General features: G+C 36.4%; 1 protein-coding gene across 1 annotated transcript in view; it reads left to right on the top strand.

Annotated features, from left to right (window-relative positions):
• Window positions 1-25,491, top strand: part of PTH2R (parathyroid hormone 2 receptor) — a 76,263-nt gene that overhangs the window by 29,245 nt on the left and 21,527 nt on the right. The window contains exons 5-8 of the mRNA XM_032413409.1: window positions 5,076-5,173; window positions 9,204-9,393; window positions 10,866-11,019; window positions 19,227-19,287. Of these exons, the coding sequence (XP_032269300.1) occupies window positions 5,076-5,173; window positions 9,204-9,393; window positions 10,866-11,019; window positions 19,227-19,287 (503 nt within the window). The remainder of the gene's footprint in view (window positions 1-5,075; window positions 5,174-9,203; window positions 9,394-10,865; window positions 11,020-19,226; window positions 19,288-25,491) is intronic.

Raw genomic sequence — 25,491 nt, 5'->3', positions numbered from 1 at the left:
TTTTAAGATTTATTTATTTATTTGAGAGAGAGAGAGAGAAAAAAAAAAAAAGGGGGGGGGGGGGGGCGGTGCAGAGGGAGAGAGAGAATCCTGAAGCAGACTGCTGAGCCAGACGCATGGCTGGACCCCAAGACCCTGAGATCATGACCTTCACCGAAACCAAGAGTCTGCTGCTTAACCAACTGTGCCACCTAGGTGCCCCTTAAACCAACTTTTAACAGACAAGGGTTAGCATACGGGCTTAGAATCCCAAGTAGTGAGCCCCATGCACAGTGAGCTATCACCCACCAGCCAGTTTTTCCCCATGGGGCCTTCACTGAGTGCGTGGAGGCCATGTGCCAGAGGCTGGGGACAGCACAGGTGGGCTAAGAGAAATTTCCCAAGAGGTGCAAAGTACTCTCAGAGTGAAAGGCAGCAGTTAGCCAAAGTCATGGGACAGAGCAGCGGAGCTGAGAGACATACTTTAAGGCGCATGGTGCATGATTGCTACAGCCCGCATGCCAGGGAGGGGCAGGAAAGCAAAGTAAAATCCCTAGCAACTCAAAAAACTGATGGATAGTTTAAATAGCAGCAATAGTGCTATGGCTTGGAAAATGTCAGGTGGACTAAAATCCACATAATGGCCACTAGAGGCTGCTAGTGCTAAAATCTCGAGGTCAGCTGAACAAGTCTTGATTCTGCTCTCAAAACGCAAAACCAGGATCACAAAAAACATAAAATAAAAACTACAACAAAGCTCAACTTAGTTTAACAACAGAGTAATCCAGCTTCCTTACCCAAGAAACCTGACGGAGGAAGAGGTCTGCCTTTTCAGGCAGTTGACATCATATACTTTAGTCTCTACTGTTCTTTTACTTACAGGGCCTGGAATGTGATACAAAATTACAAGGCAGGGACCCAAAATCTGGAGTAAAAATAAGAGCAGAAAAAACTAGAAGATCCAGATGTTAGAATTTGCAGATAAGTACTTAATAATAACTATTATTAATATGTTAGATGATTTGGTGAAAAAGGTACATAAAACAGATGGGAAAATCAGAGAAAAACTTCAAAAAATAATAAAATGGAAATTCTAAAATTGAAATATTCAATTCCAAAATGAAGAATTCATTTAATATGCTCAATAGCATACTAGATACAGTATGATAAAGGATTAATGCCCTTAAAGAGAGGTCGATAGAAATTTTCCAACTGAATATTAATAAATATTTTAATTTATTTAGGAGAAAAAATAAATTAAAATAACGGAAGCATCTGAGGCTTATGAGACAACATGTAATTGTCTAACACCTGTGAAATTAGAGGTGAAGAGAGAGAATTGAACAAAATAAATATCTGAGGAGACAATGGCCAAGAATTTTCTAAGTGGATGAAATAAATCAACCTATACAATCCAGAAATTTAGCAAACCCAAGGCAGGATAAATTAAAAGAAAATCATATTTAGATATATCATAGTTAAACTGCTGTAAGTCACAGTCAAAAGAAAAAAGTGGACAGAGAAAAAGGGCATATTAGAGAACAGCAATAAAAAAGATGTCTGCCTTTTAGTCAGGAAACAACGGAGGCTGGAATATAATGGGATGACATCTTTAAGGTGATAATATGCATAAAGATAAAGGGAAAATAATGATACTTTTCAAGCAGAAAACATATGACAGAATTCATCTTCATCATACCTTCAGTATAGGAAATGCTCAAGAAAGTTCTCTAGGTCAAAGAGAAATATGCCAGATGGGAACATAGATTAGTAGGAAGGAATAAGGAAGACCAAAATGGGTATATATATATGTATACATATATGAATAAAAATGACAGGCTAAAATAATAAACAAAACTGTATTCTTATCATCCTTATTTACTACTGTACTTATATCTATCTTTATATCTTTATAATTCATTTAAAAGTCTATTGACTGCTTAAAGCAAACATAGTAGTCTCTTACTAAGGTTTATAAATTATGTAGACAAAATCTATTATATATGCTGCTGAAGTGAGCACTATGTAGACAAAATCTAAAAGGGCAAAGGCTGGGAAGCAAAATTGAATATACATTTGTAAACTCTTTATGTAGTTTGTGAAATAGTTCAATATTATTTAAGTGGAGGCTCTGATAAGTTCAGGATGCATAATTTCTAAAAATTAACACAAGTGAAAGATTAAGAAATACTTAATTGACACCACACCCCAAATAAAAGGTAAGGAAGTAGGTACAAAGGAACAAAGACTGGACATCTAGAATGCCAATACCAATGTGTTATATTTAAGCCCAACATAGCAATGATTGTGTTCAATGTAAATGAACTAAACAATCACTTAAAAGACAGAATGGGTAATAAATGTGTAACTTAAGTATATACCGTCTGCAAGAAATGTACTCTAAATATAAAGATACAGATAAATGTGAAGATAATAGATTTGTTGAAATTAAAAGGGTGGATGAGTTATATGCAGTGCTTACCCTAAGCATAAGAAATGGCTAAGTAGACTTCAAGACAGAGTATTACTAAGTTGGAGGGACATATCAGAATGGTAAAAGAATCCATTTACCAGAAAGAAATAATGATCCTAAATATGCATGCATTTAGGAGCTTCATATTGCATAACGCAAAAATTGTCAAAGCAAAAGGGAGTCATGGTCAAATCCCACCACGTTGAAATATATCAAAATACCATTCTCTTAGTAATTGGTAAAACAATTAGACAAAAACTTCCATAGGATAACCTTTCACACAATTTGACGAAAATGCCACTTATATAGAATACAAACACTACAAAATTCACATTCTTTTAAATTACACATCAAAGCTTCTTCAAGATTGAACATATGCTAGACTATAAACAAGTGTCAATAAACCTCAAGATTAAAATCACACAGAGTGTATTTTCTGACCACAAAAGAATTAATTGAAAATCAATTGAAATAAAATATGTGGACAATTCACAAATTGTTGGAATATATGCCATCCATGGCAAAAGTTTGAACTGAATAATTATGAAAGTTGAATATATCAAAAAATGAGGGAAACAACAAAAGCAGAGCTTGAAGGAGATTTATAGCTTATCATATGCTTGATTAAATTATAGCTTAATTATATGCTTGATTATAGCTTAATTAGAAAAGAAGAAAGGTAAGCATTCAGTAATCAAAGGCTCTACATTAAGCTGTACAATGTAATACATAGATCAACCACCAAAAGCACTATATAAAAAGGGACATCAAAATGGAATTCTACAAAATGTTCAAGTAACCCACAGGGTGGCAGGAAAAATTAAACAGAGAAATGAAAAATAGAACAATAGAAAATAAAAAAATAAAATGATGGACTTAGCCTTAACATATCAATATTATATTTAAAAAATGGTCTAATTATACCAATTAACAGAGATTGAAAAATTTATTAAAAAATGTGAACCAAGGGACGCCTGGGTGGCTCAGTTGGTTAAGCATCTGCCTTCGGCTCTGGTCATGATCCCAGAGTCCTGGGATCGAGTCCCACATCGGGCTCCTTGCTCAGCAGGCAACCTGCTTCTCCCTCTACCTGCTGCTCCCCCTACTTGTGCTCTCTCTCTCTCTCTCTCTGGCAAATAAATAAATAAAATCTTTATAAAAAAAAATGTGACCCAAATGTAAGCTGTCTACAAAGTTTGAAACATTTTATATATACTGATATACATAGGTTACATACATACCATGCAATACTATTCAGCAATAAAAAAGAACAAACTTGATCTATACAACAGCTTGAATGTATCTTGAGGTCATTACTGTGAGTGAAAAAAGCCAATCTCAAAAGGTCACATACTGTATGATTCCATTTCTGTAACACTTACGAAGTGACAAAATTAAAGAGGTAGAAAATATTAATGGTTGCTAGGTGTCAGGGATGCTGGGGAAGAGGGGTCTATGGGTGACTTTAAAGGACAGCACAAGGCAGGTCTTCAAGGTGGTGTACAATGGTTCTGTATCTTGATTGCAGTGCTGGTTACAAAAATTTACATATGCGATAAAATGACACAGGACTATAAACACACAAAGTGCACCATGTCAAATTTCTGCCTTTGATATTTTAGTATAATTATGTTAAGATGTAACCATTGGAGAATACTGGGTGAAGGATAAATGGCACTTTTTTACTATCTTTTCCAGTTCTTGTGAATTTATAATTACTTTTAAAAATTACAAAGGAATGGACCATTGATTCATGTAACAATATTGGTGAATATCAAAAACAGTATGTTGACAAAAAGAGTATATACTAAGTATATACTATCTAATTCTAAGAAGTCTAAGAACAGTCAAAAAGTACATGAAGTACATGAACAGATGATGCCAATTTGTGATGACAGAAATTGGAACAGTAGTTACCTGGGAGTGAATGGTGGGTGGTTTTTTGGCTGGCAAATTGCACAGCAAACATGGCTTGTCAAAGCCCATCAAAGACCTGTATATTTTATTTCATGTAAATTACAGCTCAATAAAAAACTCAAGGAAAACTAGAAATAATATTCCAAAAATGACATATTGTTTTTACTAGTTTCCTCTTACAATAGCCCTGTAACACGTTTTGTTTACTTCAACTATCACGTTAGGTATACAATTCCAATTAATTAAAATGGACAGCACAAAAATTCACGAGATAAATATTGCAACATTTAATTTGACCTCACTTAAGCAAGAAATGTTGAATATTATTATTATTATTACATCTTTATCTCTGACTTGAGGGGTGTCTGGGTGGCTCATTTGGTTAAGTGTCTGCCTTTGGCTCAGGTCATGATCTCAGTGTCCTGTGTGGGGCTCCCTGCTCAGCGGGGAGCCTGCTTCTCCCTGTGCCTTCCTCCTGTTCATGCCTCCCCCCCCCCCGTCTCAAAAAAATAAATAAAATCTTAAAAAAAAACCCAAACCCTCTGACTGGAATTTAGGAAATAAAAGAAAGGCTGGATGAATAATCTATGTTATATAAATGTGATAACACACTGCCCGTCTCTAAACAGGAAGAAGCATGATTCTTAAGTTTATCTACATCTACTTGTTAAAAGCTATTTTTCTAATTAAATCTCTTCCCCTTCAGCAAGAATTCTTTGAACGCCTCTATGTCATGTACACAATCGGATATTCTGTCTCCTTTGGTTCATTGGCTGTGGCTATTCTCATCATTGGTTACTTCAGGTGAGTGATTCCCAATCCCTTTCTCCATGAAGGGACAGGTTCTGTGTCCTACGCATAGAAGACGCAGAGGTCTCACAATTTCTGGCCCAAATACTTTTCCCAGCACAAGTTTTTGAATTCAGCCTAGTGTTATAATATTATTTGGCTTTGAAAATTTATTTTTCATGAGGAAATTCAGGGTTTTTATTATTGTTGTTTAAAAACTAAAAAAAAAATCTTTAAAAATATCAAAGCAGTATGAAACCATTAAGCCTATAGATCTGCACTACAGTGTATTTGTTTGCAAAGGGCTGCAGAGTAGAGCAGAATGAGCTACAAAGATTTTCATTCATGATGCAAAGACTTCGTTCTTCCCAAATGATTTTGGTGCCATTGGACAGAAATTCATTTTAAATAATCTCCCAAATGATCTGATATTGTATCTAAAGAAGTTGTATTTATTGCTTCTGTTATGGTTTATTTTTGTCCACTGAAACTTTTGCCCAATTCAATACAATTTAATGTAAATCAGTACAAAATTTTGAGCACCAATATCGAGATAAAACAGTGCACAACATGGGGCGCCTCGGTGGCTGTCATTAAGTGTCTGCCTTCGGTTCAGGCAACGATCCCAGGGTTCTGGGATCGGGCCCCGCATCTGGCTCCCTGCTCGCAAGGAAGCCTGCTTCTCCCTCACCCACTCCCCCGCTTGTGTTCGCTCTCTTGCTGTATCTCTCTCTGTCAAATAAATAAATAAAATCTTTAAAAACAAAACAAAACAAAAAACAGTGCACAACATGCATGGGGAATGTGTACTCATGATGCTTGCAGCTGGTTTGTGATACACATAGCTGAGAAAACAGTGTACAGTGTGAGAAATGGTATGATTCAGGTGGTGTATGGTAATTGGGAAGGCAGAGTATGGGGATGAAGTGAAATCTCAAAAGATGCATGACTGTAAATAAGATTTAACCAAAAGAGAACACTGGGGGACAGAATTCCAAACCTAAGTTTAGATCAAAAGCATGGAATATTTGAGACAGCAGAGTTTTGGTGCAGCTAAGTGATAGGCAGTGAGACTGGAGTGGTAAGCAGGGTTGAGAATGTTTTGAGACCTGTGGGTTATATGAAGAAATTTGAACTTTACCCTAAGAGTGATGAGGAGCCATTGAAGGATTTTAAGCAGAAGAGTGACATGAAAGTCACTTGTGAGGTGGAGTGTGAGTTGGTGGGAGGCATGATAGGAAGCCCATTTGGAAGAGGCTGTTAGAGTAACTGAGGACAAGAAGATGGTGGCCGGGCCAAGGGCAGTGGCTTTGAGGATTGGATAGAAAGGGAAGATCTTGAGGTATATTAATTAAGACAATACAATTTTAGGAATTTAGTGCTAAATTATGCATGGGAAAAGGAATGAGGGTAGATGACATATTTAAAAAACAAAATGTTTTATATTTTGTTTCCTATCATCTTATAATCCCCTCTTCCTCGAAACTTCTTATACCTATTTTCGCTGTTTTTCTCTTTGGATTTATCACTACCTAATGTACTATCTGATGTTTTACTTATCTTTTTATTTTGTTTATTTCTTTTTCTTTTCTTTTTATTTTTTATCTCTCCCTCTAGAATGTAAAGCCACATGAGAACATTTATTTATTTATTTATTTTTTGCTCATTGTAGCATTCTTAGTGGTTGTAATGTACCTGATATATAGTGATGCTTAATATATATTTGTTGAATTAATAAATAAATGACTAGTTTAATACTCCAACTACTTCTTCTAAAGCAATTACTCCTCTTATGACAGTATAGTTTATATATCCAAAACTTTTTCTTTATTGATTCACTAGTCCATTGACACAACAAGCTTTTTCTCTGCCATATATGATAGACTCTTTTTAGTATTGATGGAGGACAAATTAAGATATGTTACAGACTAGAAAAGCAGTATATATGAGAGACTGACTCATTAAATGATTATCAAACAAAATATTGTTAATACTATAATACAGTCTTTTATAAAGGGTTTTGGGAACACCAAAGAGGCTAAAACTGACTAGATAAGAGAGAGAGACTTCCCAGAACACACTGACATGTGAACTGATATTGCAATGATGAGAAGGAATTCAGTATATTCCAGATGATGGGAACAGAATGTGCAAAACTGAGAGGTAGGGAGGAGCAGGGTAGACTCTGGGAACATAGAAGAGTCCCATGTGAATGCATCATTTGATGCATAGGGTGGAGTGGCCATATAGGAATGACTAGGAAGAAACTAGATTTTGTGGCACTGGTTTTGCCAGTCTTTGTCAAAGGCTTTGAATTTTATCTTGTAATGGTAGAGAATAGGGAGATAATGAAGTTTTTAAAGGAGAAGGGGAACACAGATTTGTGGAATTATGGAGGGGTTCCTCAAGACAGCCTTGTGAAATTGGCTTGGCAGTATTATCCTATTTTACAGACCAAGAAACTGAAGTTCAGTGTCCAAGGTCACAAAGTCATAGGTGGTATGGCTGGAAACAGAACTGTCATCTTCCAATTCCTATCCAGAGTTCATCCCATTATACTAAGTGTAGCTCTGGTTGTTCAGAATAATAGATGAATATTTATGAGAAAAAAAGCTACATAAGGTTTCAGGAGGATACAAATCACTAAGTAGTAATTCTTCAATTTACATAGTAATTTATCACTCTGTTTAACAAATTCTTTCTATATAATACTTTTTATATAATTACTATACTATATAGCAGAATGTTACACAAAAATTTCAGAAACTTCTGTTTCACAAAACAAGATAGTTTTTTATTAAGATAGTAAATAGTGTTGAGTCTTCTAAAAATCAATACCTACTTAGATACTGTGATAGCGCTATTCACAGTCAATAATTTCCACAGATACCTGATAACCCTATATGGTCAAATCCCACTCACCTGTGAAGACACTCCCCAAAGGGAACTGATTAATGAGGAGGACTGTCTGGGCAGAATGGACATGTATACATGTCCCCACCATACTAACAAAATAACATTTCCAAAATGCCTAAATTTAGCTCATTCTCAGTTGGCCTACCCCTACTATATTGTGAAATGTAAAAATATATTATTGGATTAAAAATTTTTTTACTCTCTTAGACTTATGTACTTCGTCCTTTCTGGAAGAGAAGTAGTAACATGGTGATCATTGTACAGGAAAGTTGTACTGTCTTGCCGTCAAACAATGGTAGAGCTGGGACAGATTCTACAACCCTTTCTTAAGAGTGTTTTTAAGAAAAGATATCTTTTGGAGTTAGCTTTTTGTACAGGAAATTAGTAATACTATATCTACTCCTATGTATGTTATGGTTTAACTTGTGTCTAAGATTCTTTTATGAACCCAAGCTTTTTATGTTAAAGTAAGCTTGTTTACTCTTTAACATTACTAGGACATAAAGTTGTGTAATGTTATCAAAATATTTACTTTTTCTTGCAGAGTATGTGTTGAAAATGTGAAAGCTCCACTTTAAAAAAAAAAGATTTTATTTATTTATTTGAGAGAGAGTGAGCAAGTGAGAGAGAGAGAGAGAGGGAGAGAGCACAGGAACAGGGCGAGAGGGAGAAGCAGACTCCCCACTAAGCAGGGAGTCCAATGTGGGACTCGATCCCAGGACCCTGGGATCATGACCTGAGCCGACGGCAGACGCTTAACTGACTGAGCCACCCAGATGCCCCTGAAAGCTCCATTTTTAAATAATACCAAAATGGTTCTCTAGTAGTCATAACTTATTATTACTTTAATATATATTTTAGTATAATGCTTTAGTTTGATATAGCACAATAGTTAACTCTGCAAACTCGGGATAAATATAGTAGTAGATCAGGTTAAATTTGAAATTATTTCTCAAAAAGTTACATTTTAGTTTTTGATCCCAGTTGTTTCAATTGGAAATAGATAGTAATGGGTTTCTGTCTTTGTTCAGGCTTACTATATTTTCTTCTTTTTTGTTACATTTATGTATTTTCTTTACCTATATCTAATTTCATCCAAATCTAAATCCTGAATATTTTCTCTCCGTAGACGATTGCATTGCACTAGGAACTATATCCACATGCACTTGTTTGTGTCTTTCATGCTGCGAGCCGTAAGCATCTTTGTCAAGGACAAAGTGGTCCATGCCCACATAGGAGTGAAGGAGCTGCAGTCCCTGCTGATGCAGGACGACCTACAAAATTCCACAGAAATGCCTTCTGTGGACAAATCAAAATACGTAAGTGTTTTCACCATTTTCTCTCATTACTGATTCCTATAACATTACGGACAAGTACAATTTTACAGGCCACTAAATCTTAACTTGTTTTGGTTTATGTAATCTCTGAATTAACCAAGATAGATGACTAATTTATATAATGATATTTACTACCTCGATTCTGTCCTTAAGCTTTACGCCTAATTACTCATCATCTTAGACTATTAAAAGTCTTGAGCTCTTTCCATAAGAATATTCTGGCATGGCGACTTCAAAAATCACATGACTGGAGTGCATTTGATGTGGAGCTCATACTAGCTTTCATGGCTTATTGTGTTCAAAAGTAAGAGCCCACTTGAAAAACCAGAAGTGTGTTATTTTATTTATTTATTTATTTATTTATTTATTTATTTATTTATTTTTTAAATGTAAGGAACACTTTAGATTTTTTTTTTTTTTTTAAGATTTTATTTATTTATTTGACAGAGAGAGACACAGCGAGAGAGGGAACACAAGCAGGGGGAGTGGGAGGGGGAGAAGCAGGCTTCCCGCCGAGCAGGGAGCCCAATGCGGGGCTCGATCCCAGGACCCTGGGATCATGACCTGAGCTGAAGGTAGACGTTCAACCATCTGAGCCACCCAGGCGCCCCAGAAGTGTGTTATTTTAAAGCCCACAACATTTACCTTCTTTATTGTAGATTCAGACTTGTTCCAATATAAGATTCCAGGGTACTTGATTCTGCTCTGAAATGTCCTGGTGTTATTTAGTAAATAGAATCACTAAATAATTCAGTTAATTAGATCACTGATGTGCTGTATCTGGGAATTAAGTATAATAGATTATATGTCTTGATAGTATGAACTAATGCCCTTTCTGTGGCTTTGGCCTTTGCCCTCTAACTTTGTAGTCCCTGCTGATTCTGATTCTGTGCTGGTTTTGGTGACTTGTTTTATCCCATAGAATGAAATGGAAGTGATGGTGTGCTGGTGAAGGGTAGAGCTCTGTGAATGAGCCTAGCCAAGATTAGCGGAGGCTGGCCCAGATCAGCAGAATCACTGAGCCAATGCATAGATTCATAAGATGTAGTAAATGCTTATTATTTTAGCCATTGACTTTTGGGGCAAAGAAAGATGAGAATAAAATAAAATCATGGTAGAATAATGGCTAATATTTTCTTCTTTATGCTTTTCTGTATTTTCTAATTTTCTCTGATGATCAAGTATTATTTTCATAAATAGGAAAAATCAAAGAAAAGTGATTTTTTGGTAACTTCTAAAGGAAAAATATCTTATTTTAAGAACAGAATCGAGCCCATAGTCTTAGAGATGCTGTCTTAAAATAACCTTGTTCTGGTCTCATTCAACAGTCTTGGCTTTCCTACATACAGGAAACAGATCATAAAAAAGAAATACAGTACTATTTTTTCATGGTCTGTTGCATGTAGTATAATTAAGAGTTCTAATATGATGCAATTCTGGTTTATTTGTAACAGATTGGGTGCAAGATTGCTGTTGTGATGTTCATTTACTTCTTGGCTACAAATTACTATTGGATCTTGGTGGAAGGTGTCTACCTGCATAGTCTAATCTTTGTGGCATTCTTTTCGGACACCAAATACCTGTGGGGCTTCATCTTGATAGGCTGGGGTAAGGTATTTATGTCTCCTTTCCCTTTAAACTGGATTATGGATTTCTGTTAAACCTATTGATGTGGGAAACAAAGGCAAAAGAAAAAATTAAATTTCCTTACTACTTACAGCCCATTGACAAGTCCTTGAAACAGGCCGAGTGACATTCCTCTAGGAACTCTTTATCTCTACCCCACAAGATACATGTTAGCAATCATCCTCCAAGCATATGGCCCACTGATACTCATCTGAAGAGTCTCAGGACTGAGTTTTTACTAAACAGTAATAAATGACCTTTTCTTAACAATAGCTAGACCCCTCAGGGTCCTGGAAACCTTGTTTCCAAAATTCCTTAGGGACTTATCCTGGCCTTAACCCCCTCCGAACTTGAAAGTGTACAATCAGACACCTGTCACAACCCCAGGGCAGCTCTTTCTGCCCACGGGTCCTGTCCCCGAGCTTTCATAAAACCACCTTTTTGCACGGAAGAAGTCTCAATCTTGAGTGTTTGCTCCGAACCCCAACGTTTTCCTATATCACTTATCATTAGCATACTTTCAGCTATTTTCCTGAAATCTCTCCCCATCTTACCTTTATATCTCCTTCTTTCTCTTCCATTGTTCATTGGGAAAGGTTATTAAGATCAAGTCTAAAATCCTCCCAGTGGTAACAAACTTTTCATCTTTAACTTACGGTTAGAGTTCTTAGGTCAGATTCTTGAGAGAATTCTTTGGTGGAAATATAAGAGAACACACTGAGAACTGCTATGCTCATGTCTTATGTCAATGTCCTGATTTAGCAATAATTTCATCCTAAATATTTTGATTTTTAAATTTCTAAGCTATAGTGATGAATTGTTGATTTGTATTTTTAGGTTGTATGATGAGAATACCAGAAATGAATTTATAAGACCATCTTGACTTCATTTAATGATACAAATTACAAACTAATTATGTAGACTTACTATGTCTTTTGGAAGGAAATAATTCAAATTGCTTTCTGCATAAGTAATTTTTAAAAAAATGATATTTAGCTCACATTCCAAAAATGCCTTCTCAGCACTACACTGGACTAGGCACTAACTCAACATGACATGGGGAAAGGATGTTGCTTGTTCAAATTTAAGAGAAATTGAAACTCATATGTGGTTACAATTAAGAAGCCTCATGATCAACAATTGCAGATCTCCATTGTTATTTTTATATCCACATTATAAGGGGCTCAGCATAAGAAACAAATGAACTGAGTGGCTCAAGATTAAATTTGAAGGGTTTTTTTTTTTCTCCTCCAAAATAAGAACATTTCTTTGCTTGTTTGGCTTTAATATTGTTTTTTTAACATTTGAAAATGTGGAGTAGGGAATATTGAATTTCCTGCTAGTTAATGAGTAACCTTTTAGAAGACAAAGGGTCTATTTACTGTAACATTTCATTTATATGAAATTATTGTGAATAAAGTTGTATTTCTGAAGGCAGCTTGTCTGTTTTAAAGCTCTCCCTTTGACTAGCAGTTACTAAAAACATAAAAAAAATAAAAAGGATATTTTATTTTTTAGGGTGCTTTGGAAATTTCCTGAATAGTTTTTGGTAGTTTGCCTTCAAATCAAAATTACATCTGTGTACCAGTGATGTGGGAAACAAAGGCAGAAGAAAAATTATTGAATTTCCTTACTACCTACAGCCCATTGACAAGTCCTTAAAACAGGCAGAGTGACATTCCCCTAGGGACTCAACTGCTTTAATGTTAATACTTTGCTAAGAGCAAAAGGCAATCCTAACTTAAGCCCCTCATCCTCCAGGATCCTCTAAGTCTACTTTGACGTATAAAAATTCCTTTGGGAATTTCCTTTATCTCTGAACCCCCCAAGATATGTGTTGGCAATCATTCCCCAAGCATATGGCCCACTGATATACATCTGAAGGGTATCCTGACTAAGGTTTTATTAGACGGTAATAAATAACCTTTTCCCAACAATAGCTAGTCCCTTCAAGGTCCTGGAAACCTTGCTTCCAAAATTCCTTAGAGACTTACACTATCCCTAACCTCCTCCCAACTTGAAAGTATATAATGGGCCACTCCTCATGACCCCCGTGCAGGTCTTTCTGCCCATGGGTCCTGTCCCCGTGCTTTAATAAAATCACTTTTTTGCACCAAAGACGTCTCAAGAATTCTTTCTTGGCCGTTGGCTTCAAACCTTAACATCTTTCTTACATCACCAACATAATTACTAGAAGTTGGTAAAGGTGTTGATAGAAAATTCAACAATGAATGTAGACATTTGTCTGAGTTACATTTTATATTTTGGATTTCTATACCACCGGTCATACATAATAAATTCTTTTTTTCTCTGTGTACTTAGTGGTTTGATAGCCAACTCCCCCAGAACTCTTACTTGGTCTCTATTGATGTGATTTGAAGTGGGGTTCCTGAGTGAATGGTCAAGAAGGAATTCTTGAGACATTTTTCAGTGCAAAAATGTGCTTTTATTAAAGCTCAGGGACAGGACCCCTAGGCAGAGCAGTTCTGGGATTGTGAGTTGCAATTGATTATATACTTTGGAGTTGGGGGAGGTAAAGACAAAGGAAGTTTCCAAAAGGATTTTCATATGCTAAAGAAGACTTACAGGATTCTGGGGGCCTAGCTATTGTCAAGCTAAGGTTGTGTTTTCCCTCTAGCAAGGCATTAACATTAAGACAGTTGGGAGTTCCTGGAGGAATGTCATATTCTGCCTGCCTCAAGTATTTGTCAGTGGGCTGCAAGTTATAAAGAAGTTTAATCTTATCTACATTTCCTTTTGCCTTTGTTCTTCACATCCTCTATCACTCAGTCAGTTCCTCTTTAAAGTCAGAAGTTTGTTTCACTTAAACCTGAGAAACTAGTTTTCAGATCTTTCTATGAAAAACAGAATGAAAAAAAAAGTCCAGTGAGCTTCTATATGCATATGAATTTCTTCCCTTCCTATACAAATTTATTGATTTGTTCACAAGAACTTTAGCGTTGGAATGATGACTACAGTAGAAGCATCATTACTTGAAGTGTTCTTTTCATCAAATGGTTTAAGAACAAACAAGAAAGCAAGTAGGCTTCCCATGGAAGCTTGCTTTGAAAAACATTTTACATGCGATATATCCACACACACTTAATCACAATATAAAACACTAATAACCAATCTTTATGGAATTATGTTTCCACACTTGGTCTACCTTCTGATTCTTTGTTTGCAACTCCACTAAAAAAAATTCTCTAGGCTAGGGTGTCTATAACTATAGTAATATTCTCTAAAGAATATCTCCGCACTACTGGGGTGCCTGGGTAGCTCAGTCCGTTAAGCATCCAACTCTTGGTTTCAGCTCAGGTCATGATCTCAGGGTCATGATCTCAGGGTCGTGAGGTTGAGCCCCCGGTGAGTCCTTCCTCGAGCCCTACATCAGGCTCCATGCTCAGTTCAGAGTCTGCTTGAGATTCTCTGCCTCTGCCCTTGACCCTTCCCCCACTCATGAGCGTGCATGCATGTGTGCTCTCTCTCTCTCTCAAATAAATAAATAAAATCTTTAAAAAAAAGAGTATCTCTCCATTACTTAAATGCAGCTACTATTTAATGAATTAAATACCTAAGTCTATTTGATTAATAGACTATTTTTCCCTTAGCACTGACAGTCAGATTTTAGAATCATTTTGATTTCTGACTCATTTTTCTAAATTCCGTTAAGAAAATCAATAATCAAAAACATTATAGCTGCTTTGCATGATCCTTTGCTAGAGTAATTTAGAGTGAATCCAATTTCATATTTTCTTCCAATGATGTGATTCATTAGCTTCGCTAGAGAAGAGAACTTACTTGGATTCCTTTGTTATTATTCATTGGACCCAATCATGATAATTTTAAGCTCTCTTCAGCTAAATAAAAAGAACTTTATTACTCACATTATAGTGATGTGTGGAGCTATATTATTTACATTGATTTTGCTGATTCTTGAGAATAAATTGGAAGGGAAGGAAATTACAATCTAAAGAGGAGCAGATGCTGTATCTGACCTTTAGTAAATTGAAGGCAAATGTTTAAAGTAACTGTTTTTACACATCTTCATCCCCAAACAAGATGTATAGAAGAGTAAAGGCAAATTCCAATGATGAGTATAGTTTTCTTTCAACCAACCACATTCTTAATTTTCCCTCTTCTTGCCTCAATTTTCTCATAAATAAGGCACTTTATTCTTGGTTCCATTTTCTTCCAAGTACATATTATTTTTTCTATATATTTAATTCTATATTTATAAGGTGTCAGTCTTATTTCTTTATCCCTAATGTGGTAATTTGCCTCTATATTAGCAACCATTCTTAAGTTTCAGCTGTCAGATAAGATGCCAGAATGTACATATTATCATATGAGATCACCTATCCTGATTATATCATGTAGTCATGTCTCCGTTGCCAAGCTTTCTTGTAGAATATTTTCACATTCTGTATTCTCTGAAAATAATCAGGAAAAGATTATACATTTCCAGTTTTATTATCTTTGTATCAGGTGATCTCAATTCAGCAAATATTTTTTTATTATCCCATTGGCAGTAAATATAATTGAAATACAGAGATGTGTGTTGAAGTCCCTGCACACAATAAGCATGCAGTCTGACCCAGTAGGTTATTTTGTTTTGTGTTTGCCTGTTCTGATCATACATATTATATTCAAAATATTTAATTTATAAGATCTGTTCTCCAAAAAATTGTTTAGAATAGCCAATATAATACCTTTACACAGTTAAAAATCTTCAACTGGCTTCAAGCAAAATTTAAAAACCTAGAAAAGCTATTTCTCCTTTTCCTTATGATTTTTAATGCCATTACTAGTTCTACTGAATGTTGCCTTAAAGTTAAAATTATATTCAACAATTAGAGTCAATAAAAGATCGATATTTTAACCCTACTTTATGAAAGATACAGAATTTGAATCTCTCTGCTTATCATTTTCCCCAATCTTTTTAGACGTAATTTGGAGTTTTACTCATAACTATTTAAGATTATATAGATTATTACCTCTTTAAAAGAAAACAAATTATAGTCACATTTAGATTTACATTTGTAGCAGTTATGTAGATTTATCTCAGTGAGTTCACCTGGTTTCAAAATTTCACTTCATCTCCATCAATTTGATCTTTTAAGTTTCTGCCCCCTGGCAATATTTAATTCAGTAAACATATTTTCTTTTTTATTGTAGCTCTTCTGTTTCAGATTGGTCCTTTCCCACAGTGCCTTACTCTTCTTCTAGAACATTTTTTTGGACTATAAATTAGATATGTTTTTAAAATATTTCTTTTGTTTCCTGTAGCAATTCCATCTCAGGAGGAGGTAGCTCTTCTAAAGTTTCACAAATTGACACTCTTCTTTGTAGCAATGGAAGACTTTCATAGGCTTTGCAATTTTCCTGAAAGAGAGTTGTACTCATTCAGTATTGACTTAGAGTCCCATGAGAGTTGAGAACAATTCTGCCAAAATCATATGGAGGTACTTCTTGGTTCCTTAAAGGATGAAACATAGGTGATGGGTATTGAATTCCAGCATTCTATGATGAGTAGTGAGGGAACTGGAAGCATAGCCTAGAGCTTCATGTCTGAGCAGTCAACATAGATGGATCCCTAGGGGCATCAAGGTTTCTGGTTGGTAAGATACACAGTATGTCTGTAGCAAAGCTAGGCATCCTATGTCATGATGGGTCTCTAATTTTCAGAACTAACTTTACTCCTTATGGTCAACCTGTGATTTTACAATACTATAGTAGGACCACTGGAGGAGGGTAAGGCTGAGGTATGGTTTTATGAAGCTTCTAAAATATCTAAAACAAGATGAAACTACATAGACCAAGATGAGAACATCCTTTTTACCCTCTATGACTTCAAAGCATCTCTGTTTTATGCAGTGGGTTGCTGCATAAGTTTTTATTTGAAGGAAGGGTTTAATTGCTAAAACATTTTGACTACTATTAGTTAGTCCAAAACTTCATTTCAAAGGAGAGTAGTAATGGAGCCACATGAGTACCCATATCTACTTATTTTTAGACTAGAGATTGCCTCCCTCTCAGAGTCACTTATTTATACTGACATTTTATGAAGATAGCTCTCAAGGTAAATGCATATATTGAGTGACATTCAAATTTACATTAAATTTACTTACATTAGCACTTAGACTTAAAATAACATCTATATCTCAAACATTTTCCCCTGTATTTATGTGTTCTAAATTATATAATAATATGATACTAAGACTGGTGATGCAAAATCCTTAAATCCCAGAGTGGTTTTAATTCTTTTTCCTCCGTGGTTGCCTCTGTGCTAGTGTTGTGAGTGAGAGTCTTCCAAGATGATGAGAAAAGTAATTTCATTAAGACATGGTATCTGATATAAGATGTTTGTTATAATTATTATCTAAAACAGAATTCCAACTCAAGCACCATTGATCAATGTGTATAGAACATCATTCAGGAAATTGCTTGATTGGGAGATTGTAAAGGAGGCAAAAGATAAAGACCTGGAAATGAGAAAATGTGAAAATTTTGATCAAAGACAGATACTTTTTAAAGATAGCCAAGGCAGCAGAACAGTAAAGGGAGCTACATCAGGCCTTTTTGAACCACCCTGTCAGAAGGAGCTCTACTCCATTATACAGCATCATTCTTGTTTTTAATTCATAGCGCTGATTGAACCAAAGTTATGTTATTAATTTTATATCTCCTTCCAGAATATGCTTCAGAAAAACAGGGATAGTGTTGATCTGTTTATTGTTTTATCTTCTGAAACTAGAACAATCCTTGACATATACATGGGCACTTAATAAATGGTTACATGATAGATGGATGGACGGATAGGTAGGTGGGTAGATACGTAGATGGATAGAAAGATAGATTGAACTGAACCTAAGAAATAACCAGAATTGGTAGATCTATTTTGACAAAAACAGTTTCCTGGAACATAGAATTCGAACATATTTTTTTATGATGTTTGAAATTTAGATGTTCTATGCAAACAATAAATAAAATTCGAATGTGGAATCATGAAATTAAGTGGCCACACAGTCAGGCTGAGGCTAAATTCAATTAGATGATCACTGAGGGAGCCAAAAAATTTTCTATTGCAGTGTATCATCTTATTTTCACTTTTAATAGTGTTTTTCTTCATCTGAACCTATTCTTTTTCACTTTTTTGCTAAAAAAAGAATATTTGAAAAATTACAAATGTTTTTAAAAATAAAGAATTTAATATTGTGCTTAATAAAAAATGTTCTAAGTTAGATTAAAACTTTTTCTCTCCCTTTTAAGGTGCTTCTTAACTTCTGCATTGTTTCCATTATGCTCTCTCTTTCCTTTCTTTAAACCACTTTCATAAATTCCACAAAATGAGAAGTTGTCCATTAAATCCTTGGGTCCTGTTTTGTTGTGTTCCATAAAAGTTATGATTTGTGATTTTTTGTGGGTGATGTCAGAGTCCAATCAACTATAACATGAACTGAACAGTCAGCCTTTACCTTGGGCAGCCTTTTCAGACTCGTGGAAAGTCAGTGTAATGGATTTGACATTGCAAGCTCACGAGGTGTTTAACATTTATGAGGGATACATATCTCACACTCAAATCACCAAACTCACATAGCGGCCACCCTTCCCTATGGTCTAAATGCATGCAAATGCTTGTCTTGAGCCAATATGAACCCCCCAAAAAAGAAGAGGCTAAACTGATTAAAACTTCCCAATTTTATAACTTCTCAGTATAGCTTCTCTATGGCTTGCATTTTTAGAATGGCTAAGTTCTAATTTTTTATATGACATCAGCCTCCCTGCTGCTCCTCATGAAGTCTGTCATGTTGCTTCACTCCTCCCTGAAAGCATGTAGCTGTCAGTGCGGCAAGAGTCAAAGCCCAGTGCTCCAGCCGCTGCCTGCTTCTGGCCCCAAGATCTTCCTTCCCCTCCCGTATAGCTTGATCCTACATCCCTCAAGGTAAAATTGGGCCAACCTTCTACCTTTAGACTTTCAGGAACAAATGACAGCAATGTACCTGGCTCATTTTTTGATTGGACAAGATGAAAACCAAGTGGAATTTCTTGTTGAGATATCAACATTTTTCATTTCTGTTTTTCTCTCTCAACTTCTAATAGTATATTCTTATGTGTGCAGAGTATGAGATTAAAAATTCCCTTCATCTTAAAGTAAATGCAGTTTCTGAATCCCTCTTTGATTGCAGGGTTCCCAGCTGTATTTGTGGTGGCCTGGGCTGTGGCGCGGGCAACTCTGGCTGATGCGAGGTGAGTGAAGAAGGAGAGGTAAGGAGAGCACCTCAGATTTTCTCAGGACTCGGGCTTCCTGCCTGGAATTGACACTTGCTGCTACTGTTGATTACATGTCCCCTCAGGGATGTCATGTAGAAAGTTACCTTGATGTGATTGTAGCCTGTGATACATTATCAGCAAGCTATCCATCCCAGAGGTCATGGGACAGAAAGACTCACCGACCAGATTAGGATGCTTGACCTCTTTAGTTTATAATATCATTTTAAAATATATTGTAAGAAGCAAGGGGAAGGAGATGGGTAAGTTAACACACGGGATATGACGGAAGCCTGTGGAAGGACCACACCACCTGAGTCCCAGGATGGGCAATATTGAGATCTGTGCCACATCAGCTTTCCCCACTTGACGGTGTGGCTGTGAAGACCAGAGATGAGGTTGCAGCAAGGAGACCCACAGCCAGAAGGTGCCTCGGGCCAATGACACACATTTCCTTTCTCATACTGATGGGAGGCAGGTATGCCTGGTCATAGCTGTAGCTTACCAGTTAGCCTGCTAAACAGCTTTGGGTTTTATTTGTGTTGCTTGGGCACAGGATATGTGGGCATGGGTTTCACCAATCAGTGGCTGAATTAAGATGTCAAGAATATTGAGCACTTCCTGTGTATCAGGGAATATTTTGTGCCTCATATATTTGGTGTATAATGAGTATTTATTTATTTATTAAGATTTTATTTATTTATTTTAGAGAGATAGAGAGTGCAAGTGGGGGGAGAGGCAGAGAGAGAGGGAGAGAGAATCTCAAGCTGACTTGGCGCTGAACACGGAGCCCAATGCAAGGCTTGATCTCACGGCCCTGAGGTCATGACCTGAGCCGAAACCAAGAGTTGAGGCTTAACCAACTGAGCCACCCAGGCACTCCAGGTGTATCATGAATATTTAGTGCCCAGTTATACTTATGTTTAACATGCATGGGGTCCACTTATTACCTACTTATTTGAATTTGATACAAACTATGGGTTTCATCCATCCCATTTTTTTTTTTGTCTTCTATAGCAAAATTAAATGTTTTCAAAAAATAAAACAAATGCATATTAGAAGTGGAATCCATCCTAGTGATTCACTAGGATTTTCAAGTAGCCTGGGGTTAATTTAAAGTGTTATGGAACCTGGACTGTATTGCCTGACGGAAGAACCAAGCGGCACCTGGAGATCTTGGAGGATAGGAGGTTTATTTGACGCCGGTGGGCTCAGAGGAGAGTGATCTCCAAAGGTCTGAGCCCCGAGCACAAAAGGGGCAATTTATACACTTCTACTTCTGCATACTTGGCACTTCTGGCGCGTGCGCAAAGCGGGGCAGGGAGAAGGGCCTGGATTGGTGCGCGTGGGAAGCAGAGCAGGGAGAAGAACCTGGAAGAGCGCTGAGCAAGGACTGGGACTCTCTTGCTGGCTCGGTCAGCCATCTTAGGACACAGATTTTCCTTATCAAAAGCAGCATTTTATTTTATTTATTTTTAAAGATTTTATTTATTTATTTGAGAGAGAGAGAGACAGAGACAGCGAGAGAGAACACAAGCGGCGGGGAGAAGGAGAAGCAGGCTCCCTGCTCTGTGGCACTCAATCCCAACACGGTGCTCAATCCCAGGATCCTGGGATCACAACCTGAACCCAAGGCAGACACTTTCCTGACTGAGCCACCCAGGCACCCCTAAAGCAGCATTTTAAGGTACAGGGCTGTGATGCTGGGTGATAGTAAAAGATGCTTTTTTAGACTTAGGCAGACCTGAGTTCAAATCTTGGGTTCAGCTATTAGTTTTGAGACCATGGGAAACACACATGATCTCTTTGTATGTCCATTTCTTAATATAAAACAGTGATAATAATGTATAAATGACATTAATGCAGACAAAACACGGCACAGAGCCTGGCCGCTAGTAGGCACTAATTGGGAACATGATGAGAAAGAGCTCAGGTGCAGGTAACTCACAGGCCTGTTCTGCTACTTCTTGGTTCTCTGACAACAGATGCACTCCCTGACCTCTCTGAGCCTTGGTTTTCTCATTGATCAAATGCAGATAAAACGAATATTACTCTTCATAGGGGTGTTGTAAGATTCAATGAGATAATGTACATAAAACACTATAGGGTTTGGAATAGTAAGTACTAAGTACTTAGTAGCAAGTATTAGTCCTTTAATTATTTCACTAATTTATACCTATACATAATGTCTGATCAAAAATAATGCTTTTGTTTATTGTTATTCCATTGAAAGCAGGACTTACCCTTTCATTGATTCTAGCTGATTTGATGTTTATCCAATCAAGTCAGTGGAGCCTTGATTCTGCTAAAGTTAGAGCTTAAAAGTGAGGCTGGAGAAGAGATGGGGGCCAGAGCTTCCAGACCTTTATAGGTCATACTAGGATGGTTGGGGTATTTTTCAGTGATAATGACAACAAATTTGCATTTTATAAAGATCGTTACCAGCATGTGGAGGAAAAATTGGAGAAAAGTAATAATAAAGATGAAGCTAGCATTTTTGAATGATACCCACATTCCACTTTCTGAGGGTTCTGCAAATATTAATTTAATTGCACTTCCTATCAACCCTATGAGACTGAGGCTAGAAGAAGTGTACCTGGCATTGCACAGCCACAAGTGGTAGAGAAGGAATTTGTCTAGACAGCTGGGCTCCAGAGGCACTCAATAAATACTATGGGCAGACTAGAGGTTTCTATTAAAATCAGTGATATTTATTTTCTGTGGAGGAGGAGTGTTATAGAGGGATTCCTTTTATAGTATCACTGACAACTGCTCACCCTTCAGTTGCTTAAACACCCCTGATAATGAGGAGTACACAGTGGACAATGCCCATTGTACACTGGACAGTTTTTCTTACCTTCATTATATCTATGCTTTGTCCTTCTACCACTTGTAGTTCTTCCTATTCTCTTAATCAGAAATAGTCCATCACCTGTCATGGACTTTTCAATAGTTCACAGTTTTTACTGAGATAGGAGCTCAAGCTTGTGCATGCGTATTGCCTGTAAGCATACATACAACATTGTCTACTAGCACATGTTCTTCTCATTCACATGAGAAAATTATATCTGCAATTCATGGTGTTCAGAAAGTAAAGCCATAACCTCAGGTACTCTGCCATTTCAGTGTGTTTCAAATGCTCTATCCCCCCACGTAAAATCTTCTTTATCAAATTCCTGTAGCATTTTGTATGTAGATTTCATAATTATCTCTTTCTTACATACTATCTTATTTCTCTTGACTTCATGTGTAACTGTCAGATTAAAAAACCAACAACTATGAATTACAAATGGGCAGGAGTGAAATTCTCTGTTTTTACAATAGAGAACTGTCCAATGCTTGCTGATCAGTTCTTATGGATCTATTTTGCCACTTTCCTCTATTTGCTAAGTGTCTATTGAGCAAAGATAAAGTTTGACTCAGTGCAAGTTGTGAGTTACTAGGAAATGTATTTCCTCATCCATTCGTTAATTGTGGCAGTTTCCCTCAGTCTCAGCCTTCCCATTTGTAAAATGAGAATATTCGTGGCTATGAGTAAGATTGAGTCTGCAGGGGGTAGATTTGAAAATCAGGTAAGAGCCCATTTATGAAACGACTTTATAAACTCCAACTTCTATACAAACATTATGTTAATAATTTAGGGTTAATGTTATCAACATTATCATCATTGCTATATGTGTACAATGATACTGGAAATGTCAAAGAAGACTTATAGTGTCTGCTATTTGATTTCTTGGCAGGGGGTGGGTTGAGTCAGTAAAGAGGTACTAGATAATGCTAAATGATTTTACCCTGAGATGTGGAACCATATAACTTAGATTTGGAATTTTAGAGAAGGTAAATCCTAAGGCATTTTTTGGTTTAATCCCCTCATTTGAGAGATGAATAAAATGAGACCCAGAGATATCAGGTTGCATCTTCGTAGCCTGTAGCAATTTTGACTCATTCACCTGTTCAACAGACATTCCAAGCCTTGAGCACAGAATGCAAGCAAATATATTCACAATGCATTTTATATTGAATTAGATAATTAGTTTTCTTAGTTATCTTGTATTATTTCTTGAAAATTATAAACTAAATCATCAACCATTAATGGTAATATGTATCTTCAAGGAAAAAATTATTATTTTTCAAGGAAAAAAGTTTATTTTTGAGGCAAAGAATCCTTTGCTACATAATATTTAAAAAGTGCAACTGACATTGAATATTGCTCTAAAACAGTTGAATTAATGTAAAAAAATTAAATATGTTAGATCATGTGACTCCTCTGTACAAAACATTTATTCCTACAAACTCAGAATAAAATCTTGAATTCTATAGTGTCCTGATCTGAGCATGATAATTGGGTTAAGGGGTCATTTTATATTTATTTTGCATATAAAATAAAACTGTATTATCACAAACATGGCATGATTTCAAAATTGCCTAATTTGATTTTTCATGGAATTCAGCTTGTCTCTAGATAGAAAGTTTTTGAGGGTTTTCTTGATAGTAATCTGACCTACATATAGTCCTCTGTCACAAAGTTCAGGTAGAGAGAGAGCTTGGAGCATCTCCAAAGGAATTTGGGGTCTCTGTCCTATCTCTTATATTTGAGATTCTTCTTTTTCTGACTTGGCCTTTCAAAGTCTAACTCTGATTTTCTCTGCATCTTGGCCATTTAGAGTTAAGCAAATCAGATCCAGCTTTGGAAGACACTCTAAATGCTATTGAATATACAAAGGAAGTCTTACAGTTCTAAAATTCTATCAAAAGTTATTTGGCTAAGGCACCTGGGTCGCTCAGTTGGTTAAGCGACTGCCTTCGGCTCAGGTCATGATCCTGGAGTCCCGGGATCGAGTCCCACATCAGGCTCCCTGCTCAGCAGGGAGTCTGCTTCTCCCTCTGACCCTCCTCCCTCTCATGCTCTCTGTCTCTCGTTCTCTCTCTCGCAAATAAATAAAATCTTAAAAAAAAAAATAAAAAAAAAAGTTACTTGGCTAAGGTAGGGTAAGAAAGTTGAATAGTTTCAATTGGACAAATGAGCTTTAAAAAGTGGGTATTTTTGTTTCTCTTTCTTTTTACTTGCAAAAACAAAACACCCTATATGATACCTTATCACCTTCTCCCTGCTCATGCAAAGGAAATGGAATGCCAGCAGGAAAGGTGGGTCCCGTAATACAAAAGACCAAGAAAAGATAGCCTCTGTCATTTCTAGGAAATCTGCATGGCTCTCAGGGCTTCTGTACTTCCTCTTCTCAGATTGTGAGTTATGGACACAATGCAGCGTTCATTTCCCTGGATCTCTCCTGCAGAATAATGCATTTCCTATTCCTAATCCTGACTGAGAAAGTTCTATTTTCTAGGCAGACCTCTGTGCCTCATCCTCAACTTTCACAACTGCATTTTTACTGACATTCATTTCTCCGTTTCTAGAGTGTTAAAATTTCATTTACAAAGTCTGAATAGAGGGTAGTTTCTGAGCCTTGTTAACAAACACAGTGTGAGATGGGACAGGGAAGAATTAATGAAAAACAAGGATTAATAGCATTTTCTTAAAAAAAGAATCTGAAATCTCAGTTGCCTTTCATATCAAAGGGCAAATTTGAAGCTTTGACGTTGAAAACTATCAAAGGCAAGTTTTTCTAGTTTTTATAGGTAGCTGGTTTTGACCTATTTCTAAAGTATTTTGCAGAGCTGGAATTGTGCAATTGAGTTGCAGTGTGTTAGGAGACACAATGATGCAATGTTACTGAGGCAAAGAAAGAAGATTGTGAAGATACTACCAAATGTAAAAGGAAAAAGAAAATTTATAGAATCCAGGAGTCTCGTAGCTAGTGAATCTGTATTCAATTAATATTCATACAGTAAAATATGCCACTTTCCATATAGTAGAAAACCTTTTTAGGGTAGTGTGATAGATGTTCTGCACAACTCAGGAACACTCTTTTATCCTTCTTGTCTGGTTGAATAATGTGAAGAATAGACATGTGCAAATAATGCTAGGAAATATTTAATAATGTGCAAGTGCAAACTTTCCCTGTCTTTGATATTTCCATGTTATGCAAACTTCAAGTCCATTGACTTTGCAGATTTCAATGTGGTGGGGCCGGAATTACACTTTGGTCTTGAGGTCTAGTTGATTCAACTGTGGTACATCCTTCCAATGGAATGCTGTGTACTGAGCAGTCTTGGTATTGATAT

This window comes from Phoca vitulina, unplaced genomic scaffold, assembly GCF_004348235.1.
Source record: "Phoca vitulina isolate PV1807 unplaced genomic scaffold, GSC_HSeal_1.0 scaffold1, whole genome shotgun sequence".
Classification (NCBI taxonomy): Eukaryota; Metazoa; Chordata; class Mammalia; order Carnivora; family Phocidae; genus Phoca; species Phoca vitulina.
The sequence above is the reverse complement of the archived record's forward strand: the minus strand, read 5'-3'. Positions and strand labels throughout refer to the sequence as shown.